We start from the raw sequence: 22,492 nt of genomic DNA, 5'->3' as shown, positions 1-22,492 counted from the left end.
GCGATAAAAAAAAATAGGTGACATCATCAGTGTTTCTTAGCTGTGAAAAAATATGCTAATGAGAAATTGATAGACAAAAATTATAAGTATATCATAGCACAAATAACCAATTTCACATTAACATATTTTTATGATAAAAAATTAACATCAACAGTGAAATTAAAGCTTCTTTTGTAGCTTAGGAGGGTATCTCTGCATTTTTCTCAGAAAGCGGATTTTTCACTCAATTCCGTATTGCATTTATGGCTTAAAATTGTTATATCCGGTGATTTTTCCAGCATCAGTACCATGATCATTTCTAGTGCATTTGATGCTCAATGAAGCAGAATAGGTAGCTGGATCTTTATACTAATATGATTTAAATCAACCTAATGTAAATTTATTCTTAAATTTTGAACAAATGTAATTTAAAAGTTGTTTTACTCATATTGATGTACCTGTAAGTGTAACCGCAAGTCTGTCACCAGTGGAAAAATGACGTCTTGAAATGATATTTTTATTGTTTTAGTGACGTCTTTCTTGAGGGATTGAGAGAAGGTTTCAATGAAAAAAAATAAAATAGCCTTTTAAGACGTCATAATTATTTGGACTAGTCTTTCACGTAAACATATCTCCTTTATTCATCAGTCATCACATGTCGTCAGATGTGTTGTCAGGATCATAGAGTCTTGCCTTCGGGTGAGATATATATATCGCGTTAATATGAGGTAGGTAATACCAAGAGAGACTGAAGTACGTATAATCAATTATCTAAATACCATTTTTTAGCAAAATTAAACCTACAGCAAAATGTTCTAAGGCCATCAATTATTTTTTTACATTATACAAATTATGACTTTAAAAAACCCCAAAGAACCAACAATTGAAAATCAGTTATCAAATTGGTCTGCATTGACGTCAGAGTTCTCAAAATCTGTCTGTCCCCTTAGTCCTGACTGCAAAAAATCATTAAAAACTGACAGTTGCATCTGTAGTGGCAGTCCTAATGACTGAATGAATTTTGGTGGATGTTCAATATTATTATGCAGCTTTTTGATATGAAAATATTTGGAATGAAACTTAAAAAAACCCAATTAAAATGGACTTTAGACCGATTTCTGTAGTATTACATTGTTTAACATTTGACACAAACTTCTTTCTCTTCGTCAGGTAACAGAAAGACTTTGGTGAAAGAAATGATATATATTTCTTCCCAACTTGAATGTATGAAATGAATTAAGTTCATAGAATTGTTGAGTGCATGCATTTTAAACACGGCCACAATTTATTGACTTTCATTTTAGGATTTTGAAAACACAGTTATCAGATTTATCTTTATGCTTCACCCTTGGAATGCATATTCTCTCCTTACGCAACTGTGCTGATACCATATATGTTTTATGAAATCTGCCAAAATAAGATTTGTAAAACAATGCTCCTTGTTAAAGCATTTAAAAACCTGTGGACTGGTGTCTGTGAAGAAGATTGACTGTGTTTGCATTTGAACTTTTGAAATATTTTCTCGCTCATTTTTAACGGGTTTCTATTTTCTTTTCTGTTAATATAATTATGTAAATGTAGAAGTTTTGCCAAAATTTTAGATATTGTTGACGAAAATTAAACAGATTTTTTTGTTTCTATCTCCACTCATGTATCTGTTTTACATGTATGTAGAATTATATATGTACTGTCATATTTTGTTATTAAGCCCTTAATTTGTTCAACAAAGACATCCTTTCTATATCAAATAATGAAAGCTGTCATTAACAAAAGTTTGAATATTTTTTTATTATAAAGATGCATATTTTAACCTAATTTTTAAGCTCACTTGCCCAAAAGCTCTGAAACTTCTAGACCACAGTCATCTTTGTGGTATATAGTTTAAAAAAAAATCTGTCTGATGATCTTGTCTTCCAACCAACATGTCAACCAAGGCGAAAGATGGAGTATAGGGGTAAATTGCATGTATTGTCATCTTGAAAACCAATGTAGTCACAGAAAATGTGACGCGGTCAGAAACTTTCAGATTGTCAAGATCTACCTTTTGTACATTTTGACCAAACAAAGTTGTCAGTCGACTCTTTATGCATGTTATAGTACTAAGTAATTGCACCAAATCAGGCTATCGTACTGTAAGTTTGTTCATTGTTTGTTTGTTTTTTTAGGAGAAGTCAGTTGTTATTGGTTGATATGGTGCAGTATTTTAACAACTCTGTTATGCCATTTACATATTATTTAAAGGGTTGTACCAGAATACTTCATTTAAAAGAAAACTGTGATCAATAAGAGAATAAATGATGAAATATCATAATCATTTGAAACATTAAAAAGAAGAAAAAAAAAAGAAATGATTTGATTGATGTGACTGAAGTACATTGGCTTATTAATCAATTATAGAACTGTTGTCTTATTAATTAAAAGAGAACATGAGAAGAAGTTGTTTACTAATGATGGGACATTGTAATCATTAATGTCTGGTTATCTGTAATGAAGAATGATCAATATTTAAAGTCCATTAACCGTTGTATTTATAGTTCACTTTAATCAAAAGAGATGTAAATCTGCTTTAGACACCTTTTATTTGTCATAAAGAACTCAAACTAGAAATCAATGCATAACCTTTAATGTTATATATACATGTATCAATGCATTTATTCGTTGAGGATGAATTAACTTGTACTTTTATTCCAGTTTAATTGAAAATTCAACATTGATTTTAATCACCTCCATAGTGATAATGGTTGTTGCTGGTTTTGGAATTTCATCATGACCAAGAATTATATTTTATCTGCTGTGGGGATGGAAGAAATTGCATTAATTAGTTATATTAAATTTATTACCTGTACACTTCCTCTCTGAAATAACCAAGAGGTAAGCTTGAAAGCTTCTAAAATAATATAGATATTTAAATATGAACATTAGGTCATGGGGATATTCTATATTGAACCAAAAAATGGTTATTGATCCCTTTTTGAATGATTACCTAAGGATAATTAAAAAGAAACCTTTATTGATATGAATGTATTATCCTGAAATATTAATAACTCTTCAAGAAGTTGATACATGACATCTACCACATGTCAAACATCAAGCATTAGAACTGAAGAATAAAATCAAGTCGCATCATCTAAATGGCCAATATTTTAGGGTAGTCAGTGTTCAGAAACTATTTCAATATTTTTTATTTTTGGCATAGGTTTTATAAGTCTCCTACCGAAGAAGTCGAAGGGGACTTAAGGTTTGCACTTCGTCCATCTGTCTGTCTGTCCATCCGTCAGTCTGGCAAATCAGTTTTCCACACTTTTTTCTTCATGCTTGAAGATATTGATTTGATATTTGGTGTATTGTTTTATCATGACAAGTAACAGATCAAGGTCGAATTTTGTTCCGGTCTGATGATTTTGTGCAGAGTTATGGTCCTTTCACTTAGAAAATTCACTAAAATGATCAGTTTTCCACACTTTTTTTTGTCATTCTTGAAGTTATTGATTTGATAATTGGTATATAGTTTACACCATGACAAGGTATAGATCAAGTTAGAATTTTGTTACAATACAATGAATTTTTAACTGGTAGGGGACTATGTATTGCCATGCAATACTCACAGAATGCTTGTTCATTACTATATGCAGCATTTCTGAAATCACAATTATAAATCTCACAAATTTGTCCATTGTTCAACAATTGCAGTAATGAAAATTTCAGAATTCACAGTATTCATATATTTGTGTATAAACTATGGTCCAGTGAACATTTCAGAATTCACAGTATTCATAGCTTTGTGTATACACTATGGTCCAGTGAACATTTCAGAATTCACAATATTCATATCTTTGTGAATACACTATGGTCCAGTGAACATTTCAGAATTCACAGTATTCATATGGTTGTTTATACACTACATGGTCCAGTGAACATTTCATATCATCTTTTGGACCAATAGTTTAGATATTCATAATCTTGGTGTACATTTTGTAAACATGCTATGGTCCAGTACCATTTCAAAGCCTATTAGGACCAATATTTAGGATAGTTCATATCATGATGTATTCTGCATCAAGTTACATTTTTACATCATTTTTGATTTGTCGAGGCAAGACTAAGGACCGCTGTTTCCGGCATCAGTGTCGAGGCAAGACTAAGGACCGCTGTTTCCGGCATCAGTGTCGGTGGCATTGTTGGCGTCATCAACAATGTATTAGTTTGTGATTTGGTCAGTTTGAGGGGAACTAATACTAGTAATAGTGGTAGGTCAATGATATTTGGTATGCAGTTATATTTGCATTGGCACATCTCATTTCCATGGAGATTATTTTACCTCACATCCTCAGTCATGGTCTATTGACTTTGAAACTTTACTTGGTTTACATGTTAAAGTTGTGATAAAGGTTAGTTAAAAGGGAACATCTAATGGAAAGACAATGATATTTGGGATGCAGATGTATTAGCATTGTGTTTAGGTCAGTTTAAGGGGAACCACTTATAATAAGTCAGTAGTTTTTGGTCTGCAATATTATTACCCTTAGCAATTCTCATTTTCATAGAGATTCCTCTGCCCTGCAGCTTCAGTTGTATTTGGTTGACTTAGAGTGTTTTGCATACCGGTAGTCATTGCCTTTTTAATTCCAACATTTGCATTATTTTACTTTGTATTAACAAAATTACATTCAGGCCAGAGCCAAGAGACATAACTCTGTGTCTGCAGTTTATTTGGATTATAATTTTGAATAGTTCTTATCTTGGTGTATTTTTTGGTGTAGTTACATGCACATTTTCACATATCAGGATGAGATATGTGGTGAAGTTACATTGTTATGTCACATCATTCTCAATAAAATTTTTGCTGGAAAGATATATCACTCTTGAATTAGTCTTTTTATATCCCTGCCCAATTGAAGTGAGAAAAACTTGTTAACTTCTGTCTCAGCAACTATAAATCACAGTATCTTGATATTTTGTACCAAGCCTCATATTGGTTATCTATTTTGTGTGACACATTTTCAGGTCCATCACTTATCTTTCTGTCTGCTGCATACATTAATATGTTCTTCACATTAATGCATATATAGGAAACTTTTGTTGCATTTTATCTCAGCAAGAACAAATCTGAGCATCTGAATCAATTAAGCTTTGTATTTGTATTCTTTACCAAATGAATCATTTTCAGATCCATAGTTTATGGACTTCCTGTTGCCAGATACATGTATGTTCTTTACATTATACATTAAAGATTTGTTATTTGTTATTGCAAATACATGTATAGGAAATTTCTGTAGCATTTTTCTCATAGCTTCTTTACATTTGATACCAAGTTTTGATATTTGTTAGCTTAACCATGTGCTTATCTACCTTCTGTTGTCTTCTTCAACATTGCTTGTGGTATGTATTTCTGTAAACCCAATAGAGACAGCAGGGGTATAATTTTTTTAGCAGTAGCTCACACTTAACCATGTGGTGCTACTCTGAGGTCTGAGAATCCTGCTATTACTTAATTTAGATTAAAACTTGTTCCAGTATTAAAAATGCTTGATACACAATTAAAGTCACTATTTTAAGTTTGATTGATTATTGACTGAATGAAGAAAAAAAAGTATTTTACTTAAGTTAGAATTTAGTATGTTTTGTATATAATACTGGATTTCTGGTTAAAAGGAAGTAATTAAAGATGACTGGAGCCACCTAGTTTTTACATCCAAGATAATAGGTAGAAATAAATTTATTTTCTGCTGCACTTTTGATTAGAAAACAAAATTGAATTAGTGAGGAATGAGTATTGGCATTTGTTGGTATAGAAATAGCGAGAAATTTGGAGGAAACTCTCTGTGACGAGCAACATTTTCTGTGCAAAATTGAGAAAGGGGTGTTCTTCATTCATACTATTTAGAAAATTCCAGAACCATAGAATACCCTTAAAAATGCCATTTTTCTATCAAAAAAGCTGCGGCACCATATGTGTTTTGCAGTTTTATTCACATCCAAAGGTGTTGATAATTCAGAATTTGACAGTTTTATCAACGGATCTTTTATTGTTTTTTTTGTAAAAACGCAGGACCCAAAAAGGCTACCATTGTTGGCTATGTAAGTAATTACTTCATTTTAACCTTAATGAAAGAAGGGAATACTATAATTTGGCCGCCAACAAAAATTGAAGAGCTACTAGAACTGAGATTTAATTTTTAGGTGACTTTTCAACACCTCCATTTTTATGATTGTGATGTTTTTTTATAGTATCTTTTTACAAATATATATATCCATATCACATGATTTCTATATCTGCTTGTCAGGTTTTTATGTTTGGTTGCCATGGTAATGTTCAATTATAAACTGATATGTTTGTTATCAAACTTATATTAGTGCAGATTTTGTCATAATGTAACTTATTGATGCTAGCAAAATCAAACAAAAAATTGGATATGTAATTTGCACTGAAGATAAAAGTAAATAACATTATCTCAATTCTGATAACTCAAAACATAGCTCTTGTCAGTTGAACAGCTGGTCATGTGGTATAAAATTCTCACAACTTATGTAATACATGTCCAAAGTTCAATTTCTTCATTCCAGTTTGTATTTTAAGTGTGGTGAAAATATGAAAAACATAAATCATGTACAATTTGCTAAATATTCATTTGCCATATATTTGAAAATCTTTTCACTTGCCAGATACTAGACATACTGTTAAATGTTGATTGTTCCAATTCATTTAATGTAATTTGCCTGGGATAAATATTACATAAATTTTGATATCAATAAGTAATGTTTTTCAAAGAACTTTTGATAAATTTCAGTGGAACTGTCAAATTGCAAGAAAAAGTAATGAAGATTAGATACATCTTTTTCGCAATAACCCAGCGTTTGGAGAACAAAATCATTTTGATTAAGATTGTTATATACTTAATTACTTTATGTAATTATGTTTCATATTTTACTGTTGAGCTTACTCAAAAAGCCATTCTAGATAATATGATCATCTTGTTTATTTCTTGTTAAAATCCTTTTTTTAATTTCAAAATAAAGAGAATATTTGGAACAATGTTATGATGAAATAAACATAACCTCCATTGACTTTTCAAATCAATGGGCCAGTTGCATATGTATATATTTGTATTCTGCATCAGCTGTTTTGTGTAGCAATCCTAGTGTATTGATTTTTCTGAGAGAATTCCAAAGTAAATACTTTTATACATATATTGTGAATGATATTTACATCTGTTGAAATTGACATATTAGAAAACGAAATCATCTGTAGTGAAATCATCGATTTGATTCTCAACAAATGAAAAATACATCAACATTTGTCCCTTTCAAATTTATATTAAAAAATCAGGAAATTATGAGAAATGCAGCTGTTTCAAAATAGAACCATAATTAGAAAATTTATAGATTTTCTTCTTGTAATTTTACTGTATTGTTTATTCACCATGTGAAGGAAAGTATGTTCATCCTCAGTTCACTTGCATTTTATACTGCACACATATGTTGAAATCATAGCATCTTTACTTAAAAAATGATATGGATATGCTTACCATATTTTATTTGAAACAGAACTATGCTTCACAAAAAAATTCAGGGGCATAAAATAATAGCTTTGTTTGTCTGTCCATTCTTCCATATATATTACGAAAACAAATGATTTCTGGAAAATAATTTGAATATCCTTTGCTTGATTGGAATGAAACTTATACAGATGGAAGATATAGGGAAGGGAAAGAAGCCTATTGATTTTGGGGAAAATGTGTAAAAGGTCAAGGTAACTTTCACTAAAAAAAGAAGTTTTTTATGTTTCTGCATGTTAACTTGCAGTTTTCCTTGCTCGATTGTTATACTCTGTTATACTAATATTGTAGATACAAGTGCTTTTCTAGGCTGATTCGTAATGCATGTTTTCCTCATTCTTTTTGTTTAGGGAAAACCTGGTGCTTAAGTTAGTCTTGATGAAATGTTTTGAAAAATACCTTAACCATATGAAAATCTGAGCACTGTCTGCCTTGTTAAGATCCTGGTGTTAATGGCAGGTTTTGGTAGTCTTCTCTATATTTGGGACAGTTTAGAGAGTCTTTTTGGGACAATTTAGAGAGTCTTTTCTATATTTGGGACAGTTTAGAGAGTCTTCTCTATATTTGGGACAATTTAGAGAGTCTTCTCAATATTTGGGACAGTTTAGAGAGTCTTCTCTATATTTGGGACAGTTTAGAGCTCATATTCTTTTACATACTTCATAACACTATGATAAACAGACCGACCTGGAGTTCAACAAAAGATATGCTTTACATGTTATCACTAATTTAATCAAAAGTAAGTCATGATCTGATTTTGTCTCAGGCTTTAAATTTTCACAGAACATGATGAAGTATTACAATGTATATAACCCATAAATAAATGTTATTGATAGTAATTGACAAATTATTTTATATAATGATCCTTGGATAAAAAGATAAATTAAGTTTAGAAATATATTTGGAAAATGATATTAAACTAAGAAATTAATTGCATGGCCTATCTGTCTGTAATGATAATTATAGATCACACATTTTAAAAGAGCATTTTTTTTAAGCTAAGATAATTGACACGTTTTAATGTTTATTAAACATGCCTTAATGCTTGGATTGGCATTTTTACACCTAGTAGAATTAATGTTTTTTGCAGGTTTTGATTTGCACACCTGTAAGAAATAAACTGGATTTACAAAAAAGTTATTGAAAGTGAGATGTTTAACTTTACCAACATTTTTTTCATGTGTGTTAATAAATGATGTCATTCAATCTAGTATGTGCTTGGTTCCTTATTGGGTTACAAAATTTAATATCAATTATTGGGTAATTTTTTTCTGTCAATGGTTAAAAATTTATCTATTGCATCTGAATTTATACTATACTTGCCCATATTGTTCTATAGCACAACAAATGTTTAGTTGCATTGTCTTTGACCTGTCCGTCAGCCCTGTTCTTGTCATCGCAACTTCTATGAAACCACACAACAGACTTTCATGGAGCTTTATAGATAATGTAGATGTGCATATCAACAGGAAATTAGGATTCAACTTTTTTCTAGGAGTATTTAAAATTGAGAATGGAAATGGGGAATGTGTCAAAGAGACAACAACCCAACCATAGAGCAGACAACAGCCTTTTTTTAACTTAGAATTTTGGCCTAAATACACTACTTCAACAGTTTGTCATTGCAACTCCTATGAATCCACACAACAGAATTTCATGAAACTTTGTTGTTAATTAGGACATACTATTAAAATGTGCATATCGACAGGAAATCATGGTTCAATTTTTTTTCTAGGAGTTATGCTCCTTTGAATTTTGGCCCAAATATACTGCTGCAATAGTTTGTCATCACAACTCCTCTGAAACACACTACAAAATTTCATGAAACTTTGTAGATATCATAATAAGGACATACTGTGTAAATGTGCAAGGAAATTATGATTCAATTTTTTTCTAGGAGTTAAGCCCCTTTAATCTTAGAATTTTGGCCTAGATATACCACTGCAACAGTTTGTCATCACAACTTCTCTGAAAGCATGAACAGAATTTTATGAAACTTTGTAGATAATGAGGACATATAATGTTGATGTGCATATCCAAAAAAATTTTATCATTTGACTTTTGTAGGAGTTATGAGTCTTTGAATGGTTTGCCCAGTGACCATTTGGGGGTGTGGGGTATGTGAGAGTGGTCACAAAGGTTCTTTAAGTTGTTTTATTTCTCCCCTTCTTGAATGAAATAGGCTGTTATTGTTTTTAGTTGAAATAAAACCACAGATGAAATGCATTGTGATAGATTTTTTTTTTCAATTTCATGAACAGAATGGTAATATGTAAGAATGTTTACATTACTAAATAAAGGATTATGGTAGGTAATTGAACTTATGATATCTCATGAGATTAAAAAAGGTTTTATTTGCTTATCCAGTGATAATTGAGAAAAGAAAAAGACATGGTGAAAGCAGAAGGAAATATTTCTTTTTTCTTTGTAGAATCTTGTTGAATCTTAAAATCCTAAATAGAATTGTGTATTTTTCAGATGGAGACTATCGTGGAAAAAATGCAGGATGAACAAACTGGTGTTCCTGTTCGAACTGTCAAAAGCTTCATGTCAAAAGTGCCCAGTGTTTTCACAGGTACAGTTAACTGGAATATAGATACCAGGAATTTAATTGTCTTGGTCAAAGCAAAGCAAAATACTTGGGGTACATCAGGAACCACAATTGTTTCATATGAGCTCTTATGTTAGCTATTGCTGAAACAGTCTTAAAAAAAACATGGTGTTTGTCTTCCACCAGAGACCAAAGGACGAGGATGTTAACAGCTATACCCCACTGTACAGCCATCAGCAATGAGCCAAGCCCATACCATATAGTATGATATAAAAGGCCCTGGTATGAGGGAATGTGAAACAATTCAAAAGAGAAAACCAATAGCCTGATTTATGTTAAAAGTAACTAACAAAAACAGACAGAAACCAATGACAGTAAATGAATACATGCTCCTGTCTGTAGGACAGGCAGAGAAAGAGTCAATGAATACATGCTCCTGTCTGTAGGACAGGCAGAGAAAGCCTTTTTTATACGTCTGTTTACGGGATGTATTATGGTATACCGTTGACCGCCTGTCCGTCTGTCCGTCCGTCTGTCTGTCCGTCCGTCCGTCATCAACATGTCGGACATAAACTAAAACAAAGCTTTAACCAATATGCATGAAACTTTGGTGAATTGTTTATATCTATTGACGTGAGCTCCCTTTCGTTTTTTATAAATTTCAGATTTACCGTTTCCGAGTTTTTGGGTTTTATTCATTAAAAAAGGGGGATTTTCCAGTTTTCGGACAATAACTAAAAAATGCTTTCAGCAGTTCTCATGAAACTTTGGTGAATTGTTTATATCTGTTGATGTAAGCTCCCTTTAGAATTTTATAAATTCAAGATTTTACATTTCTGAGTTATGGGGTTTTATTCATTAAAAAAGGGGGGATTTTCCAGTTTTGGGACAATAACTCAAAAATGCTTTCAGCAGTTCTCATGAAACTTTGGTGAATTATTTATAGCTATTGATGTAATCTCCATATTGATTTTCATAAATTTCAAATATGAAATTGAGAAGAAATTGAACTTTATTTGTTTATAGTCTGACAACAGATTTACTAAGTATTGCACAACAGCACAGTGTATTGCACAACATCAAGAAATCTTTAATTGAATATAAACTGTTCAGGGTTGGACCTCTGTGGGCGTATCCAGCTGCGCTCAGCGAAGCAGTTTGTTAAATTATACAAAAAAATCTGAAGTCACGTTTTAAATTCGTTAAATTCTTTAAAGCATTAAGTGCATTAATTATCTAAAGCAGGTCTAAAATAGTGATGTGTGAGTCTATCTGTCCATTATTTTTCTTCCAATTATCAATGCTGTTGTTTAAAATAGTTTTATTTAAAGACAAAAACAATTGACAGTACCATTTATACCACCCAAAGTATTTAAAAGAACGGATATCCACAAAATGTATGAGAAAAATTCCAAATCTAAAGTTGGTACAACCTAACTTAAAATAATGTTTGTATTGCTTCTCTCAGTAGGTCCTTTTTTTTTTTTTTTCTACATAGTTGATATGGATTGGTAACTTTGCCACAAAAGGAGTAATGACATTGGAAGCTAAACATGTCAATATGCCTTCTGAAGGTTAATAAGTCCTCCAGTTGGATGATCTCGTGTGACAGTTGCATGTAAATAGGAGGACATTAACTTTTATAACAGCAGGCGGATTAGTTTAATCAATGGCAAACTAAAGTACATGAGAAGGGAGTAAACATCATTTTCATTTCATAATAAGAGTTGTTTACATTTATTTTTAAGAATTCAAGGTTTAACAGCCATCACAGCTTTGAAATAAGAAGCAGCTAATAAACCTATAGATTGACATTATAAAATAATTATCACTAGTGCAGCCAGATATCTTCCTTCAGCACTGTTCTGCCATTACATTTGTTGATAAATTTTACAAAACCAGATAAACTAAATTGTTAATATTATTTTGCAGGTGTTGATTTGGTGGCCTGGATGATGAAAAATGTAGATGTGGAAGATCAAGGTAGGTCTCCAGAAACATATGGAGAAAATACTAAAAAAAAATTCCTTTACTCTATTTCCTGAAATCTGCGAGTCAGTTACTAAAATAATGCTATGGTATACGTGAATGGCTTCTATAGAGATAGTCTCAAATATAGACTTTGGCCATCTTATTATAATATGCATTTTGTAAGTGTCCTATATTTAAACTTACGGGAAAAAACATTGGTGTCCATGGTAGACTAGATAAAAGGTAGGGTTTCTCAATCAGTTCAAAGAATCATTTATTCTTTGACCCCTAGTACCCACTTTAGGTTAACTTTACAGTACTTCTGACTTTTAACATAGATCAATTTTCTCTTTATCACCCTCTTTCATCATGTTTTCCTGTCCAGTCTGTAAATTTTTCTTGTTCAACTTTCTTTTTGACTGACTAGGCATATGATGGAAGGAGGTATGTGATATTGAACATTCTTTTAAAAAAGATATTACTGCTTTCTCTTGGAAGTCACCTTGAAAGTACAGTCATAAACAACTCGTAAAAATCTGGAAATGAAAGTGAGCGAATTAAAGAAGATATTATCTAACTTTAATTGACAATGATATCTTAAACAGAAGTAAGATCATTAGTATGCTATTAATATTACATTTATATATATTCTTGGCTAAAAAAATGATCTTCCTATTTCTTTATATATTAATTTAAGCTCAACATAGAAACAACTGCTAGTTTTATTATGTTATGAGGTCATTTATTTCATTTGAAACAGCTCAAATATGTTTCATGGTTTTAGCAAATTGTAATGTATTCAGAAAGATCCACCATTATACAACCTAAGAAATTTCTTTTTTGACAAAATATTGATAGTTTTTTATGAAAACGATATTACATAAAAAAAGGTCTAGTACAAATAGATGTATTTTGTTATGAATCTCTTCCCCATGGCTAAGGTAATTTACACCCAATAGATTTTTGTTTGTGTGAAATACTAATATTCCCGAAGAATTTCAGTACCATTAAGTATCTTTGGTATATTACACAAGAACAGGCTTTTATCCTCTGTATTATGTAGTCAGTAGTGTAGGAGATTGATTTTTTGTGCTTCAGAGGTATTTCAAAAGTAAGATTACTAAAACTGTACATAAATTCTGAAAATAGCTTTTCCTACTGCATAATGAAATAAATCATTGCAATCAATCAGAGCTGATTAGAATAATTGCTTTCATCAGGCAATATATTGTTATAACATGTGTTTTATGCATACATGTGTTAATTGGTGAAATTTATTAGATTCATAACTTGTTGCATGGTTAGAATTGTGTAAATTAAATCCTATTGATAAAACCTGAATAAAATGATACCTTGTAACCACAATTATTCCTGTATATTATTGCTGATCAATTTGAGCATGTTGATATAATGCAGTATTGTTTCTACAGCAAATCCAGGATATCAGTCATAGAATTCCCTTTTTACCAATATTTTTAATTGACTAGTAATATGTATATTGATATATCAGTGTTTAGGAGCAAGCTAAGCATCAAGTGCCTTCCTGTTTTGTTATAGTGGTTTTAGTAGATAATGAGCATTAACGAAGAAAACAAATCTTCTTTTGCTGTTTTTATCTTTAAATTTGATAGAAATAGATCTCCCAATGTCTTTAGGTTTTTGTGTCATTGGGTTGCATTATATCAGAATTAGATTAGTGGTCTAAACTGTAAAAAGATAGGAGTAATGGCTGAAACAATTGGAGAACTTTAATCTGTTTAAGTAAAACATCTGTTTAAGTAAAACATCTGTTTTATGAGTAAAACAATTTTTAATCCCATGTGGACTAAGTTAAGACAGTTTAACTATTTTGTGTTTTTATGCCCCCGCCTTAGCGGAGGGGGCATTAAGTTTTACCCTTGTCCGTATGTACGTATGTCCTTCCATATGTCCGTACATCCCAAAATTGGCTTCCGTTCTCTAACTTGAGTTTGCCTCAACCAAATGTTATGAAACTTATACACAATGCTTATTACCACAAAACACAGATCAAGTTTGAATTTTGGTTGCGTCACTTAAACCGTTCTAGAGTTATTCCCCTTTATAAATGGAAAAATTGCAAAATTTTTAGTTTCCGTTCTCTAACTTAAGTTTGCCTCAACCAAATGTTATGAAACTTATACACAATGCTTATTACCACAAAACACAGATCAAGTTTGAATTTTGGTGAAGTCACTTTAACCGTTCTAGAGTTATGCACCTTTATAAATGGAAAAATTGCTAAATTTTTATCTTCTTCTAAATATCAAGTAATTTTTAAAATTGGAGTTATCTTCCTTTGTCCATGATTATAGTTGAATCAACTACAATCAATGCTTTATACAATGGAATGTTTAATTTTGACTTCCACTGATAAAACACAGATCAAGTTGAATATGGGTAGTGTCACTTTAACCATTATTGAGTTATGCCCCTTTATAAATCGAAAGATTGCAAAATTTTTAGTTTCCATTCTGTAACTTAAGTTTGCCCCAACCAAACATTATGAAACCTATACACAATATTCATTACCACAAAACTAAGATCAAGTACAAATTTTTTGTTTCTGTTTTCTAACTTTAGTTTGCCTCAACCAAATGTTATGAAACTTATACACAATGCTTATTACTACATAATACAGATTAAGTACGAAATTTGGTGGCGACACTTTTACCATTCTTGAGTTATGTCCCTTTTTAAACATAAAAATTGCTGAATTTTTTAGTTTGTCTCAACCAAATGTTATAAAACTTATACACAACCGTTCTAGAGTAATGTGTGTTTACAAATAGAAAAATTGCTGAATTTTTAGTTTCTGCTCTCTACTTAAGTTAGCCTCAACCAAATGTTATAAAACTTATACACAACCGTTCTAGAGTTATGCGTGTTTACAAATAGAAAAATTGCTGAATTTTTAGTTTCTGCTCTCTTCTTAAGTTGGCCTCAACCAAATGTTATGAGACTTACACACAATGCTTATTACCACAAAACTCAAATCAAGTTCAAATTTGGGTAGCGTCACTTTTACCGTTCTTCAGTTATGTCCCTTTATAACTATATGATATACAAGTGGGGGCATCATCTGTGTCCGCATGTGGACACTATCCACATTTTTTTATATTTAAATTATTTGAATCAAGTTTTACCATTGTGTGTGTCCCTTAATATGAAAGGATATTTACATAATGTTGGGTTTCCTTTAATTCCAGAGTATTGGAACTTTGAGCATGTCACATATGCATTATGACTTAGATGTTCTTCAAAAAATAAAGTTCAATCAGTGGTAAAGACTTTAAATATAAAATCTGAATTTTGATAATTTTACAATTGTTATTCAACATTTTTCGAATATTTGGATCATCAAAATACTTGTATAAGCAATTATTCTTGTAACTTGGGCCCCAATTTTGGTTTTTATGCCCCTGCTGCAAGGCAAAGGGGGCATTAAGTGTTACCCTAGACCGTTTGTCTTTCTGTCTTTCTGTCTTTCCATCCTGACTTTTTGTCCGTCCGTCCGTCCGTCCATCCTATTTTCGTTTGAAAAGCAAGCTTGAACGGGGGCATTTGTGTCCTCAGACACATTCTTCTTTTAGCTTTCACTTATATGCAGACACATGAAATTTAAAAAAAAATCTCTTTTATTATTTCAATCCTGTTACTATTAAATTTTCAGACTTTTATTTTTAAACTAATGGAAACAGGAATATCAAGCAATCATTGCACAGCTGTTTATTTTTTTTATATTTTTGAATATCAGATGTATACTTTCTTAAATTTGCCTTTCATTGACATAGCTGTCAATCTCATTGCTGACCTTTTGTATTGAATTTTTGGATCAATAGTAATTTTGCTTCTGTATCAATATTGTTTCCTTAGACAAATGTCTAGGACTCCATTATGATAGGATAATCACAACTCTGTCCATCATCAGCAGAATTGTGAAACGTCATATCGATGGAGGTGTCTAACAGACTTTATTGACGTTTTTGCATTGATAATTCTCTTGTCAAACCTATTTGAAACACTTGATAACACACCGTAATGACAGAATATAATAGACCAATGGTGGATGACAAAAAGATTAATTCACTTGGGCGTATGTCCATATTTAAGATCCATTGGACAGGATGTAGCAGTTTTGGGCCAATTAAGGAATAGACTAAGGATGAAAATGATAAAGATAATCATGCTTTCAATATTTATCAGATATAGGTCTTGGGGAAAAATAACAATAAGGAATTATTTTTTCCTCCCTTAAAATATTGATGTAAGAAAATTTTTAAATTTGAGACAAAAAGTAAAACATTGATCAATTGTTAGTGTTTAACACCACTTTCAGCACTATTAGCTTTATTGTGGCTGTCATTTTTTATTATACGACCGCAAATTCAATACCACAAAAGGAAGGTTGGGATTGATTTTGGGGGGTATGGTACCAACAGTTTAGGAATTAGGGGCCAAAAACAAGCATTTTTGTTGTTTCCGGACAATAACTTGTGTGTAAGTGTATGGATCTTTCTGAAATTGTACCACAAGGTTCCATATCACGAAAGGAAGGTTGAGATTGAGTTTGGGGGTAATTGCCCTAAACGTTTTAGAATTAGGGGCCAAAAACAAGCATTTTTCTAGTTTCCAGACAATAACTTGTGTTAATGTGTATGGATCTCTCTGAAATTGTAATGCAAGGTATCATACCACAAATGGAAGGCTGGGATTGAGTTTGGGGGTATTTGCCCCTAACGCTCAGGAATTGGGGGCCAAAAAGGGTAAAAAACAAGAATTTTTCTAGTTTCCTGACAATAACTTGTGTTTAAGTGTATGGATCTTTTTGAAAGTGTACTGCAAGGTACCATACCACAAAGGGAAAGCTGGGATTGAGTTTGGGGGTAATTACTAAAAGGGGGGTAAAAAAATATTAGGGGGGGGGGATTTTTTTTTCATAATTTTATGGGTTATTTTTCTTAAAATTGTCCATTTTTGCATTTATTATTTCAGATTTATATTTAAAAGCAAAAAATACTGATATGGCAGGAGATATACACCAAACATGATGTGTAAATTATTATATGAAGTATATATACCGGTATAGTATTGTGCAATAGCAAGAAATCTTCAATTGCATAGTATTGCGCAATAGCATAATATTGCACAATAGCAAGAAATCTTCAATTGCACAGTATTGCGCAATAGCAAGAAATCTTCAATTGCACAGTATTGCGCAATAGCAAGAAATCGTCAATTGCACAGTATTGCAGAATAGCAAGAAATATCCAATTGCACAGTATTGCGCAATAGCACAATAGTGCCCAATAGCCAGAAATCTTCATTTGCATAGTATTGCACAATAGCAAGAAATATCAAATTGCACAGTATTGTGCAATTGCAAGAAATCTTCAATTGAAAATTAATACAAATATTTCAACCCATTTCAAATTTTTAAGATTTTTCACCACATTTATTTTGTGTCAGAAACCTATATTATGTAAAAAATTTGATCACAATCCAAATTCAGACAGTATCAAGCTTGAATATTGTGTCCAAACTTGCACCAACTGTTCAGGGTTCGACCTCAGCGGTCGTATCAAGCTGCGCTCAGCGAAGCATTTTATTGTTGGAGGAAGCCAGGGTGGCTGCAGAGAACTACTGACTTTCTGTAGGAAAACTGGCAATTCTAGTAAGTTCAGATTTGAGTCGAGCGCACCTGCCATGTGCTGGATTTGAACTCACAGCTTCAATGTTGACAAGCTAGTGCTACTGTAGTTCGACTACTTAGACCACTCAGCCACTGAGGCCCCTTAATTATCAAACAAGATGGTTATCTAATACATGAAGTTCAAAGAGGTCCTGATGGTAAATGTTGGTTTGTCTCAATTTACTCTTCTTTTTTAGGAAATAAACCAAGGTGAAACCTTTTCCTATTATTTCAACTTTCAATACCACTACCTTGAGTACTCAGGATACTGTAGCTATCATAATTGAAGCATTCCCTGTTTGCATGGTTTTACAATTTCTATTCCCCTATTAAGTGGCAAGGGTATTTAGTGTTTCCTATTTCCATCTTTCTGTCCTGTCTGTCTACCTGAAATCAAACAGTTGTCTGATTTTTTTTAGTGTTATGCCTGCAGATATTGGTCTGATTTTGGTATGTTGGTGTAAAATGATGACTTACAGACCTTGTTTATGTTTCTTTCTGGTTGACTGACTTTGCAAGAATGTGTCCTTTGCATATACATTGTTTTGTAATTGTCTGCAATAGGGAGCTGGTTTATTTTTGTAAATTTGTGTATAATGATGATTGACAGATTGAGTTTGTGTTTTGTTCTGTAATACTGACTTTTCATAGAAATGCATACAGACAGAGTGGTCAAAATAGTTCATCTACTGTATCACTAGCCTTTCAACACTGTGGTTGTGAGTTTGAACCTGGCAAGTGGCAGGCAAGTTTGACTCTTATCTTAGTTGAGTTGGATTGTCAGTTTACCTACAGAAAGTCAGTGGTTCTCTTTAGGCACTCCGACATCCTCCACCAATAAAAACTGGCCACCACAATATAGCCAATAGTGCTGAAAGTGGCATTAAACACCAATAATCAATCAATTTATTTCTGGTTTCAAACATAATACAGAATAAGTCAATAGACATTTCACTGGCTATTTAATTTTGTTGATTAGATAACCAAGAGATTTTGTACCCCCCTAAGTAATAGCACTGTCACACTTTAGTCCTTGAGTTACAAGTCAAAGAAACCAATCGACTGATAAACCTAGTTGATGTTTTTATTTCAGTCTTATTACGTAGTTGTGTTATTGTGAATATGTTTGATTCCCAGTAGAGTATGCAGTAACAAAAACTTAATAAGATTCTGTGTGAATGAAATTAATTTTCTGTTAAATTTTTTAAAATAGAATGTAAATATGAAAATCTTTAGACATGTTATTATATAATGTACTGGTAACAGTTTTATTGTCCCAAAGTCAGTCTATGTGCGTCAGTTAAAATCATTTCTGTCAGCTCATACATTCATTGTTCTGAAGAAAATAAGAGATTGAATTGATTTTTTTTTTTTGGTGAAATGCATTTTACTTAGTAACAAAGCAAATATATGTAAATATAAAAATAATTGATGAAACAAGTAGTGTAAATGTAATCAAAGATAAATGAGAAATTTTACTGAAGGGTGCATCTTACACAAATGTTTTGTTGCATTCTCAGTTTTTGATCTGTTTACTGTCAGATATTCATTTTAATTTCATGTTTTAGGATTTCAGGTTGATTTTCTTATGAGTAAAGGGAGATGTGGGGTTAACTTCGATGAGACAATCATGCAACCACAAAAAATGAACAGAAATATGAACATTACTTCACTGATACATGATTTTTTGTTGTCTTAATTGTTTACTGTTTTCATTTAGAGTAAATAAAGAAAGTAGATTTGGTATACCTGCCAACGAGACAACAATCCTTATAAGTCCAAATGGTGTGGATTTAAATAACTATAGGTCACATTGACAGCCTCCATCAATGATGAAAACCCATACTGTATAGTCAGCTATAAAAGGCCCCAACATGACAAAATGTGAATCAATTCAAATGAAAAAAACAATTGCATGCTTTATAACAAAACAATAAACAAAAAACAAATATGACAGACAGCAAGCAATGAAAACTACTGAATAACAGGCTCCTGTGCCTGTTCCCAATCAAGAACCTCTTCATTGGTTGGTTTGCCTAAACCATTATTCGTATCATTAGCCTTTAGGAAATTTAGTGATGATGACAGTTCTTTGATACTTGTAGTCTCTGATAAATGTAGTCACAATTTTCCTATACCAGGGGCGGTTTAGAGCTTACATCCAAAGACTCCAAGCTCAATTTTAAGAAATCTTTAATTAGATTCTATTGGCCTGTTGATATGATTTTTACATGTCCGTAAGCAATTTTACACACCTGGGCTGGTCGGCCTGTGTTTAAGCATGATAACTGTGTGTACTATATATCTGTCATGACTTTTTCAGGGCATATTTACTATGATAGGGGTAATTGTGTATTACACATGTATATATCTGTCATGTCTTGAGTATTGTTTTTTTCCTTTTCAGTTGAGGCCCTACATCTAGCCTCTTTAATGGCTGCTCATGGATATTTCTTCCCAATAGATGATCATGTTTTAACTGTAAAGAATGACAACACATACTACAGATTTCAGGTAATAGCTGTATAAAATTTTGTACCTGAGGTACTTGCATATTTGTTTTTCATTCTAGAGACTAGTCTAACTGCATACAAAGGCAGATAATATCGTTGATATTTTTATGTACTCATTGAAGATGCATGTTTCATAGTATACCCTTATCAGTCTGTCTGTTTGTCCATCATGTTTTACAGTAAATCAAGTTTGCTTTACAAAATTTTTATACAATATTTGGTTTATCAAAGACTTCCTTTTTATTTTGAAGTTCAAGAGTTTTGAGACTGTACAACTCATGATCACTCAAATGGGTTGAAAATTTTACGCTGACCTTTAAATGACTTTCTGTTAAGTATATGTTTTTTTTGGTTTTCTGTCTCATTGAGATCTGCTCTGCATTTCCTTTTATAAACGGATATTTTATAGTCGAAAGAATTGGAATCTTGCTATCTCTCACGTATCATTGCTTTATTTATGTAATATGGCCCCAGCTATTTGACAACTTTTTATGCACCCGCTGTAGCAGAGGGGGCATTAAGTTTTACCCTTGTCCGTCTGTACATACGTCCCAAAATTGGTTTCCGTTCTCTAACTTTAGTTTTCATCAACCAAATGTTATGAAACTTATCCACAATGCTTATTAACCACAAAACACAGATCGAGTTTGAATTTTGGTGGCGTCACTTCTACTGTTCTAGAGTTATGCCCCTTTAAAAATAGAAAAATTGCTGAATTTTTTCGTTTCTGTTCTCTAATTTAAGTTTACGTCAACTAAATGTTATGAAACTTATAAGCAATGCTTATTACTACAAAACTCAGATCAAGTTCAAATTTGAGTAGTGTCACTTTTACAGTTCTCGAGTTATGGCCCTTTGTAACGTTATATGCAAGCGGGGGCATCATCTCTGTCCCATGGACACATTCCCCATTCATTTATGCAACTTATCAGCATGACAGGTATTTAGAAATGATGAAAATATTGAATGTTTGTTCAGTATGTCTCTTGAACAGTGTTTTGATAAGATAAATAAGCACCATGTTTGACAATGGATCTGAATCATTAGATTAATAACAACAAAAGCACACCTCCCTACATAATATTTTTGGAAATCATACAATATTTCATAAATCGTAAGTTTCATATAAATGAAAATTTTTATTTTGAAGAAGGAGATTGAAATCACAGTTGAAGTGTAGACTGCTTATATCGGCGGGATAATAATGACTTTATAGGGAGAAAATACTTATAAAATTGAGAATGGAAATGGGGAATGTGTCAAAGAGACAACAACCCGACCATAGAACAGACAACAGCAGAAGGTCACCAACAGGTCTTCAATGTTAAGGCAGTTAAGGTGGCAAATTTGTGTGTTATTACAATGGCAACTGTTGTTTTGAATTATCTATGTCTGAAACTTAAACCTTAAAGTATCATATTTAATTATGTTTTATCAAACTTACAAAGTGCTTCTGCAATATAACAGGTCAGCCAAACAATGAACAAGATGTAGAACTGGAAATCTCCCAATTTATGCAAACTGTCCACAAGATTCCAATCCTTTTTACTATCAAAATCCCTGCTTTTGAGTATTTTAAAATTAAAACATGGTAATTCACACGATTTCAATGGATTTCATAAACATAAGATAGATAGCAATTATTAATTATCTCAGTGAAACCTATGACCATATACTTTTATGTCATCTTCTTCTTTTAAAAATAAGGAGATGTGGTATGATTGAATGTTAAAGGTAAAAAGTAGAGCTCAATCATTTTTTTCAGGTTTATTTTTTAATTATAATTGCCTCTCCGAAAATATAAATGACTTCCATATTTATTTGTGGATTGAACTTCTTTTGTTTTCAATCGTGATGATCAATGTGATTTTAAAAGATTGTTAATAAAGTTTAGTATAACTTTTTTTTTCATTGAATGACATTTGATATTTTTTAATGTTCAAATTCATCCTTCAGATATTTAAAAAAACAACAATGGATTATGTGAATTGAGAAATTGAAATGGCACACTTGCACACTCACTTACTTTGGAATTTAATGTTTATGATATGTTATTATCAGATATTGAAATAAATATCAAATTATGCATTAGGAAACAATTGCGTTAATGCTATTGTCATCATATAGGGGTGTTATTAATCATTGTAATTGCCATTGTGCTAAATGATATTTAAAATAATGGAAAAAAAAAGAATGCCCTTTCTGTAAATAT

At 31.8% G+C, this 22,492-nt stretch overlaps 1 protein-coding gene across 3 annotated transcripts in view; it reads left to right on the top strand.

The window, feature by feature from the left end:
- Positions 1-22,492, top strand: part of LOC127698478 (regulator of G-protein signaling 7-like) — a 115,255-nt gene that overhangs the window by 4,366 nt on the left and 88,397 nt on the right. For 2 of the 3 annotated variants that reach the window (XM_052201962.1, XM_052201961.1), the window contains exons 2-4: positions 10,014-10,110; positions 12,019-12,069; positions 20,175-20,281. In XM_052201962.1, the coding sequence (XP_052057922.1) occupies positions 10,014-10,110; positions 12,019-12,069; positions 20,175-20,281 (255 nt within the window). Of the gene's footprint in view, positions 1-280; positions 332-10,013; positions 10,111-12,018; positions 12,070-20,174; positions 20,282-22,492 lie in introns of those variants that run through there. The other variant, XM_052201963.1, reaches the window with a different exon arrangement.

The sequence above is a fragment of the Mytilus californianus genome, unplaced genomic scaffold (assembly GCF_021869535.1).
Source record: "Mytilus californianus isolate M0D057914Y unplaced genomic scaffold, xbMytCali1.0.p SCAF_4, whole genome shotgun sequence".
Classification (NCBI taxonomy): Eukaryota; Metazoa; Mollusca; class Bivalvia; order Mytilida; family Mytilidae; genus Mytilus; species Mytilus californianus.
Note: the sequence above shows the minus strand (reverse complement) of the source record. Positions and strands in the feature narration are given on the sequence as shown.